This window comes from Triticum dicoccoides, chromosome 2B (assembly GCF_002162155.2).
Source record: "Triticum dicoccoides isolate Atlit2015 ecotype Zavitan chromosome 2B, WEW_v2.0, whole genome shotgun sequence".
NCBI lineage: Eukaryota > Viridiplantae > Streptophyta > Magnoliopsida > Poales > Poaceae > Triticum > Triticum dicoccoides.
This window is the reverse complement of record NC_041383.1, coordinates 513,941,153-513,951,492: the sequence shown is the minus strand read 5'-3', so window position 1 is coordinate 513,951,492 and position 10,340 is coordinate 513,941,153. Positions and strand designations below refer to the sequence as shown.

General features: G+C 47.4%; 1 protein-coding gene across 1 annotated transcript; it reads left to right on the top strand.

Moving 5' to 3' along the window:
• Positions 1-1,864: 1,864 nt before the first annotated feature.
• On the top strand, positions 1,865-6,798 carry LOC119360972 (transcription factor MYB80-like; the record flags this gene model as incomplete). The annotated part of the gene is made up of 5 exons (XM_037626392.1): positions 1,865-1,997; positions 2,091-2,220; positions 2,322-3,109; positions 3,825-3,844; positions 6,751-6,798. Coding segments are annotated over exons 1-5 (1,119 nt in total), but the record flags the coding sequence as incomplete, so codon positions are not given.
• Positions 6,799-10,340: the final 3,542 nt, after the last annotated feature.

Sequence of the window (10,340 nt, the reverse complement as noted above, 5' to 3'; positions counted from 1 at the left end):
CGTAAAGATTGACGGTGAAGGATTTTTCTAAGTCAAGTACTGAAGATTGATATGAACAAGTTCACATCAACCTGGGGCCTAATATTGGGGATATAACTATTAGGTACGCCCCGCCTAGGAGGGGCCGGATCATACCATTGGCGACTCAAGGATGAATATGGCAGGTTATGAAGCAAGCCTATGGAAGGCCCAAGACCCAGAGGCGGCTGGAGCCCCAAGAGGATAAACCGCCATATTTGTAACTTGTATTGTAAGACAAGTCACCGAGCCGGACAGTTTGTGTATTAGCCGATCGGGACTCTGTAAGCCACTGGGCATCAACCTGTGTATATAAAGGGATGGCCCGGAGGCGGGTTAAGGCAAGAAAAATAACAAGTCGAGGACTAGGTCAAGCGTATTCGCTCCCTGGTAATCGAACCCAAGCAATACAACCTAAAGCAGGAGTAGGCTTTTACCTCATTAAGAGGGGTCGAACCTGGGTAAAAACTCTTTGTGTCCTTTGTCCCGTTTAACCCCTTCAAGCTAATCTAGCGGCGATGGCTCCACACCTAAGTGCTCTTGCTAGGGCATCTGTTGTGTTAAATCCACGACAGGGTGTCTGAACGTCGTAGTCATACTTTGTTGGATATGATGCGTTCTCTGATGTCTTTTACCGATTTGCCATTTTCATTTTGGGTTTATGTATTAGAAACAAACGCATTCATTTTAAATAGGACATCGTCTAAAGCCGTTTAGATGACACCGTATGATTTATGGTTTGGCAAAAAACCTAAGTTGTCGTTTCTTAAATTTTGAGAAAATGACGCTTATGTCAAGAGGCTTTAGCCTGATAAGCTCGATCCCAAAGCGAAGAAGTACGTCTTCATAGGATATCCTAAAGAAACCATTGGGTATACCTTTTATCACAGATCTAAGGGCATGATCTTCATTGTCAAGAACGGGTCCTTTCTAGAGAACGGCCCCTGCAAAACTCCCGCAACTTTGCATCCGGTTTTCAGGATTTCGGACAGCCGGACGAGCCCGAGAACTTATACGGGGCGATTATGGATGACAAACTGCGTTCAGAGAGTATGGTCTGAATGTTTGCGGGTGATTTGAGGGAGATGTCCAAAGCTCTGCCAATAAAAAGGAAGCTCAAAAGATTTGACGTATTGACAGTAGCATTCTTCGAGCAATAGAATGTAGCACTAGATTAACTTTGGAAATATGACTTGCTCATGTCACTGCTAATTAGACGATCCATTCACCTCTCAAAGTAATTTTGTGGAGGAAAATCTGGAGTCTCTGTCTCTCTGAATGAATGACCTTGGAATTGGAATTGACCGTAGTGCTGCTTTTACTCAAAGGGGCACGGGTAAGTACAACTCTACGCACGCACGCACGCACGCACTCGGCACCGGACTTTGCACTGTCAGAAAGTACGTCTCAGCCCGTCGACGCCGCAGCGCGCATCGGAGCGGAGCGGAGCATCGACGAGCTGGCGAAAACGCGACGGACGCCGTGCTTGCTTGGACTGGGGGTTGACCCGGCGCTGTGCGGGTGGGCAACCTGTCCCGTCCCTAAGGGCGCTCACGCTTTGGGCGGCGTTGAATTCTTTATCCCGCCCATGCCTCCTTCGCCCAGCGCCCCGCCCCGCCCTTCCCGTGCCGCCGGCCGCACGCCCACACGACCGCGCGCCCCGCACCTATATATACTTCCCAGCGCGCCGGCGGATGCAAGCGCCGCACGCCGATCGAAAATTCAGACGCTCACACACTCACTCGCTAGAACGCAGCGCCGGCGACGTACCGGCCTACCGGAAAGCGGAATCTCCACGACGGATCCCGCGCGCGAGCAGGGCGGCCTCGGAGGCGGACGCGCCGACATGGGCCGGATCCCGTGCTGCGAGAAGGACAACGTGAAGCGCGGGCAGTGGACGCCCGAGGAGGACAACAAGCTGCTCTCCTACATCACGCAGCACGGCACGCGCAACTGGCGCCTCATCCCCAAGAACGCCGGTGAGTCCGCGGCGCAGACGCTCTGGTTAAGTGGAAGGAACGTGTTGCGTTGCTGTTGTCGCTGGCGCTGAACGAGGTTGCCGCGCGTGACAGGGCTGCAGCGCTGCGGGAAGAGTTGCCGGCTGCGGTGGACCAACTACCTGCGGCCCGACCTCAAGCACGGCGAGTTCACTGACGCCGAGGAGCAGACCATCATCAAGCTGCACTCCGTCGTCGGCAACAGGTACCCCAGGATGATCCACGCCGTCTCGTTCCGCGTCTGAGCTAGCTGCATCTCGCTGGCGTTTTGCTGATCAATGCGTTGGCGTTGGCGTTGGCGTGCAGGTGGTCGGTGATCGCGGCCCAGCTGCCGGGGCGGACGGACAACGACGTCAAGAACCACTGGAACACCAAGCTCAAGAAGAAGCTGTCCGGGATGGGCATCGACCCCGTCACGCACAAGTCTTTCTCGCACCTCATGGCCGAGATCGCCACCACGCTCGCCCCGCCGCAGGTGGCGCACCTCGCCGAGGCCGCCCTGGGGTGCTTCAAGGACGAGATGCTCCACCTCCTCACCAAGAAGCGCCCCACCGACTTCCCCTCGCCCGCCATACCCGACATGGCGGCGGGCGCCAGCGGGGGCATGGCCATGGGCTCGGGCGCGCTCATCACGCCCTGCTTCAACGCGCCGCCACAAGCCGACGACACCATCGAGCGCATCAAGATGGGCCTGTCCCGCGCCATCATGAGCGAGCCCGCCGCTCCCGCCGCCGACAAGCCGTGGCCATCGGGCGACATGTCCGAGGGGCTGGCCGGCATGTACGCCGCATTCAACCCTGCGCACGCGACGGAGTTCCGGTACGAAGGGACGGCGTCGGGGTACGTCCTTGGGGGCGACGGCGACCAGGGCACGTCGATGTGGAGCCACCACAGCATGTACAGTGGGAGCTCCGGCACCGAGGGGGGCAGGCCAGCATTGCAGGAAAAAGGCAACGACAGCGTTGGCAGCAGCGGCGGCGACGATGAGGCGGAAGACGGCAAGGAGGGAGGGAAGGGAGCCTCCGACATGTCGGGGCTGTTTGGATCCGATTGCGTACTCTGGGACTTGCCCGACGAGCTGACGAATAACATGTGTGACTAAATTTACACGGCGAGCTTAGCTAGCATCATCGATGAACGTCAGCTCGCCGGAGAGAAGAAATCCTAGAGGCTAGAGCCAAACGATTCTAGAAGCACATAAATTTCCGACGGTGCCTGAGAAGAGTTAGAATAAACAGGGAAACTGGAAAATGGCGTGCCTTTCTTTTTCTCCGTGCGTGCAGAACTTTCAAGTGTACATTGCTCTGCCGCTGGCCATGCTATTTTTTGGGGTCCTGAGCTTCAGTCAAAACGACTTCAATTCAAACAAATTTGGCAGCATCTCAATGAAGCTGTCTGACCGTAACATGTCAATGTTTTAGTAAAACCATACAACTTTTCTTGAAATGAAAATGACGCACTGTAATTCAAATATTTATTCGTTGGTATATACTCCCTCCTTCTCAAAATAAGTATCTTGAGCTTAGTACAAATTTGTACTAGAGCTAGTACAAAGTTGAGACACTTATTTTGGGACGGAGGGGGTATTATTTTAACATTCTGCTGGGCACCAATCTGTGCTACACTTTTAGGGCTTCTTTGAGTTGCTTGATTTTAGAAATGTAGAAATAAAAAAACATAGAAATAGGATATGAATGCATGCGCAATGGTAAACACAGAGATTGTTAGGACCTGATGGTTTCTATTAACTAAACTGGGGTGACCCTTTTTTGCTTCAAAAGCACGGAATTTTTGCCTTTTTTTTTGCAGGGAAATTTTGTCAACTCGGTGTATGATTCACAAGAATTGAAAAACACAAGAATCCTAATAAGCATGGTCAAACTAAAGTCAAACCACACAAAAATGTATGTTTAGATTGTTATTATGCCACTAAGGATGTTAGTCTCATTCATGAATAGGAATTTGAAAAAGGTGTCGTGGATATTAGAATTGATGTGTTCTTCTTTGAAATTGAGATTAAAAAATCCTTTCGTTTTTCCTTTGCATGTTTCTTGTGAACCAAATGCATGGATAGTCACTACTAGGGAAAACCCTAGCAGTAGCGCGGGTTTTGTGCTCACTAGTAGCACGGGAGGGCGTGCTACTAATAAGGCGCTACAGCTATTGCTTAGCAGCAGCGCGTGCCTGCCCGCGCTACTGCTAGGACAAATAGCTGCAACGTTTGTTCGGTACCACGCTGCTGCTAAGGTAACTACTTGCAGCGTGTTTTCTGTCCATCGCTTCTAGTGCTTTTTTTTTATTTTTTTTAATTTTTAGTGTATTTATGCGCCATCGTACAAATATTGGTACAATACCAGTTATGAGGTTTACATCATTATGTCCATAACAGTGTGTCAAATGAAGGTGGATTAGATTCAAGTGGAGGCAATATGTGGTGCATGTCAAAAGTATACTACTAATCCAAACTTGATCTTGTTTGGACTAGTAGTACTTTCGATGTGCACCACATGTTGCCTCCACTTGAATCTAATCCGCCAGCACAAGCTATTTAATCATCCTCATAGTCATTACCACCAACATTATTTATTTCTGTCTAAAAAACAGTATTTATTTAATCACCACTAACACTAGCTAATAATAATCATCATAGTCATTACCACCAACACTAGCTATTTTATCATCATAGTAATATAGTGTAGCACATCATCATCCTCAAACTCATTTCTAGCTAGCTAATCACTCCTGCTGCTCTCTCTTAGGTAAAATAACATAAAACATGTATAGCTCTCCTCCTTGATCAAGCTGGAGCATGCAGATGAACCCGTCTCCTAATCATGGGTAGCACATCTATTTGCTGCCCCCTAGTACTTCTCTGCGCTCCCCCATCACATATTTGGTCCAGTCTTGCACTATTAAGCATCCGTCGCTAATCTTGAATGCACTAAAGTAATCTGTAGGATATCTTGGTCGTAAGCTGATAATACTCATGGTACCTTTAGTCTCGATCCCATAAGGCACAACATTCATCGGAAGTCCCTGTTGAAGAACATCGTATGTTAACATACCTAGCAATGAAGTTTAGTTTCAAAAATAATGTATGGAAAAGATGCACTGATGACAAATAGTAAAAATCTTACCATCCTTCCTAAATAGATGTGACCGTAGTTCATTACGAACACTATTGGTCGCACATTTTCAGTACTAACATTTCTAAATGCAGGAAGAAAATTTGTCTTGACAGTATCAAGATCCTGAAGCCATGAAACATAATGACTGAGCTCCTCGCAGTTGAGTTCAGCCCCAGGACAGTATGAGGTCCTGTCTACCAAGCGCTGGACATGTTTGCTTGCACCGAAATAAGCTGACAATAAAAATTAGTTGTCAACTCTTTTTGAATAAACAATATCAAAGACATAAATATGGTTGAGAAACTTACATAATGGTATAACTGGAGGCGTCTACACATCGACCTAGATATCGGTATTACCTTCAATATCATCTTCCGGACGAATATCAAAGGTGATAACCATATCAGGCTCAAATGCATAAGTCTTGCATAGTGCTCGCCATGTTTTGCATCCAAAATAGGTGTAGTCGTCTGAATTGTACAATTTTGCATGGAAAATATAACCATGCTCGGTCTTCAAGTAAACTTTCTTTTCCTCCATACTATGACTGAAACCTATCTTATCCAATATAAAAACTCTTGCATGGCAGGGGATACACTAGTGGAATAGTAAAAAATATATAAGTGGAAGCAAATGAAGCAGATGTCATGCTTAATTACGAAAAAAGACTTGTCGCTGTGACTTACTGTATCCACTTCAAAGTTCTTGTCCAGCTTGATGCTGAAGCGCCTATCATCATATAGGAAGATTCCGTCGCACAGGCCGCGCTCGTCTTCGCAATATTTGCAAATACCGAAATCCTTTTCGTCGTCAGACATTTCCTATGTTCATAGTTAAAACATTAATTGAAAATCGATCAAAGACAACTACCAAGATACTCAACACATAAATCCGGGGCACTCGATATTTCCTACATATTCTGGCACAAGTCATGCCAAAATTCACGAAAAAATCCGGCATGACCTTTGCTAAAACAGGACATATCGAGCGCCTGAAATTTGCCGGAACGGAAATGAATCAACACCCGGCAAAACATAGGCCACTCGGAGGTGTAACCTGCAAACATGACGGGCCACTTGGATATTGAGCAACACAAGATATACATTTCAAAATATCTTATAGGACTCAAATTAGCATGCATTCAATAAGCAAAAGTAAATCATCTCATGCGTCCGTACATCGTCGAATATTACCACTAATACATCACGAAGAGTGTCATACATGTAACATCACTAATACAACTAAAACCCTAGCACACGACGGGTATCGGCGCGGGCGGTGGACACCCACAGAGAAGGAACCATCACGGGATCATAGCTCCAGTGAGATCCCCGGAGAACCTGCCAGGTATTGGAGAACGTCCTGTGCTCCAACGCAAACAAGTAGCGACGGACGTGCGCGTCCTCCTCACTGACACGGTGACGCACCACCTCCGCGGAGTCCTCGAGCCTCTCGGTCATCACTGGCCCACACGACCACCACCAAAGAAGGTTCGGGTCAATGACAGGCTGGCTCCTCACCAACCTGCGCCCCCCGGTATGTAGCGCCTCCCAGTACCACCCCAGCGGAGCCCAGTCCCAGACATGGCCGATCTGGTCAAGCAGGTGTCGTCCTCCGCCGACTCGACGACGAGGATGCGGGATAGGCATCGTCCACGTCGAGGCGGGAAAAATTGCTTTAACTAAAAAATAGAAACAAGTTCTTACTAACTAGTTCTTACTAAAAATAAACTTACTATAAATAAAAATATTCTAGTACCTAATTAGTACCTAGTTCTTAATATGCAACTAAAATAAACTTACTATAAATAAAAATAAACTTAATATGCAACTAAAATATAAAGAAACCCTAGGCAGAGGTAGGGGAGAAGGAGGAGCGGGCGTGCTCACCTCGGGTGCCTGCGATGAGGGAGGGGCAGGGCGGCGTCGAGGTCGGGGTCGGGGCTCGAGCGCACTGTAACGCCCTCGATGCGGCTATAGCTCCCACGTGTCGAGGCACGACTTAGAGGCATAACCGCATTGAAAGCAATGTCGCAAGTCAGGCAATCATTACAACATCCCATGTAATATATAATAAAAGGGGGAGATAACATAGTTGGCTTACACTCGCCACGTCACATCCGAGTACATAAATAACATCCATCAAACAAACACTCATGGCCCGACTACGGCGCCAAAATAGAAAAGACCCCCAACATGCGACAAGGTCCTGAATCGATAACCCCAACTAGGCACCACTACTGATCATCCGGAAAAGACACGTAGTATCGCTGAGAGTCCTCGTCGAACTCCCACTTGAGCTCGTAACCGTCAACTGGAGCAGAAACACCTGGACCTGCATCTGGAGTTGTAGTATCTGTGAGCCACAGGGACTCAGCAATCTCACACCCACGCGATCAAAACTATTTAAGCTCATAGGAATGGATAAGGCAAACATATGTGGAGCTGCAGCAAGCGACTAGCATATGTGGTGGCTAACTTATACGCAAAAGAGAGCGAGAAGAGAAGGCGAAGCACGAGCGAGAAGCTAAAGGAACATCCTGCGCAAGCATAACTCCAACACCGTGTCCACTTCCCGGACTCCGCCGAGAAGGGGCCATCACGGTAACACACACGGTTGATTCATTTTAATTGAGTTTAGTTAAAGTTATCTACAACCGGACATTAACAAATTCCCATCTGCCCATAACCGCGGGCACGACTTTCGAAAGATCAATCCCTGTAGGGGGGTCCCAACTTAGCCCATAACAAGCTCTCACGGTCAACAAAGGAATAGACCTCCACCCAAGACACACCGATCAGACTCGGTATCTCGGTACAACAAGATGATTCGACAGGTTAAAACAAGTCCAGCAACACCGCCCGAATGTGCCGACAAATCCCGATAGGAGCTGCACATATCTCTTTCTCAGGGCACACTCAGATGAGCAATCCGTACAACTAAAACCAAACCTCGAGTTTCCCCGAGGTGGCGCTGCACAGGGCTCTAGTTCGGACCAACACTCAGGGGAGCACTGGCCCGTGGGGGGCTAACATAAAGATGACCTTCGGGCTCCGGAAACCCAAGGGAAAAAGAGTCTAGGTGGCAAATGGTAAAACCAATGTTGGGCATTGCTGGAAAAGCTTTAATCAAGGCGAACTATCAAGGGGTTCCCATTATAGCCCAACCGCGTAAGGGACGCACAATCCGGGAACATAACACCGATATGACGGAAACTAGGGCGGCACGAGTGGAACAAAACACTAGGCGAGAGGCCGAGCCTTCCACCCTTTACCAAGTATATAGATGCATTAAGATAACATAGCAATATAATGATATCCCAACAAGTAAATAAATGTTCCAACAAGGAACGACTCCAATCTTCACCTGCAGCTAACAACGCTATAAGAAGGGCTGAGCAAAGCGGTAACATAGCCAATCAACGGTTTGCTAGGACAATGGTGGGTTAGAGGTTCAACATGGCAATTGGGAGGCTGACAAGCAAAAGGTAGGCATCGTAGCAGTGGCAAAGCAAAAGAGCGAGCAAACTAGCATAGCAAAGATAGTAGTGATTTCGAGGGTATGATCATCTTGCCTGCACAGTTGTCAGAGTTGACTGGATCCTCACAAGCAAACTCAACGGGCTCCTCGGTAGCGAACTCGTCTCCCGGCTCTACCCAACAGGACAAACAAGCAACAAGGATACAATCAACCACGGCCAAGACCAAGCAATATGATGAAACGACGATATGCTATGCGGGATGCGATGCGGGATGCAAAATGCAAGATATGACAGGAAATGCATGAACCTGGCCTCAACTTGGAAAACCAAGTGTGCCACTGGATAGAGGGGATGAAATCGATTGAAAACGATATCAAGATCATTGGAATCGGAGTTACGGTTTGGAAATGGCAAGCGTTTTAAGATATGACACCGGTATGCGATTTACAGCAAGTAGGCATCTAAATGCAATGAAATGAACATGCTACAGCCTCCAAACATGAAAACAAAATACATGGCAGTGAAGTACACAAGATGGTTGACAAAACACTAGCACTGAGCCATAGGCAAATTCATCCATTAAGAGGTTCAAACAAGCATGGCTAAAACGCAAATGCAAAACAGATCTCAGACTTAGTGAAATTAACGCTAGTCTGAAATTTCAGATCACGATGCTCTCTTCGGAGCAGCAAAACAACATGATAGAAAATATGAACATGACAAGTAAGAACATGGCATGGAGCTACTCAACAAGCTTAATAAAACACCCAAAGTGACCTGGGGCCAAAAGGATTCACAAAATACTCTACCGAGCTCACGAACATCGCTCGAACACCATCAGTTTTCAGACTTAGTGAAAACTGAGACACGCTGAAATATAACTCACGAAGGCATGTAAACGAGCTCGATGCACTCACTACGGCGCAATTCATGGCAAGGAAAGCATATAACTAGCAAGAAGGCACAATGTGCTAGCTACACATGGCAAGAACAAAGGCATAGCATGCATGGAACACTAACGGTAGCATCGGCAAAATCGCAAACAAGTTGACGATCTGCCCAGATTAACAACGAAGCAAAAGTTGAGCTCCATTGAGTCAACCTAGAGCACTCCACATATGTAAACAAAGACATGGATGGATAGAGCATAATATAAATATCAAAACTCCCTTACTGATCATCCTCAAAAGAGGCACGGATCATTAGGAAACAAGCTGGACATATAGCATCATGAACTAAAATATCCCAGACTTAGTGAAAATCACTAAGTCCCTGAAATCTGCAATCTCAGGTACCTCTCTTCGCAAGCTTGCACAAGACAATACACACATACTAAAAATACATGGGTGGCACCTCTGGAAAGAAGACAAAATGCTTAATAATTCATCCCAAAGGGGCACAGGCATATCATGCACGAATTAAACATGGCAAAAATGACAAAAGTGCATGATGAACTAACGGATCTGCAATCTAACTCACGAAGCCTCCTTCTAACAGCATTTTGGGTATCAAGATGACCCCAATGCAAATTATGCAATGGAATGAAATGATGTACATGTCGAGGCGAAGATTTTGATATATCATATGCCCAAAACGGAGCTACGGATGCGGAGATACAAGCAGTCAAAGAATGCATAAAAATCTGGGAGATTAGGGTTTCGGGGAGAGGTCAACCTAGCCCAGATCCAGATCAGATCGGCACGCGGATCGAGGAAC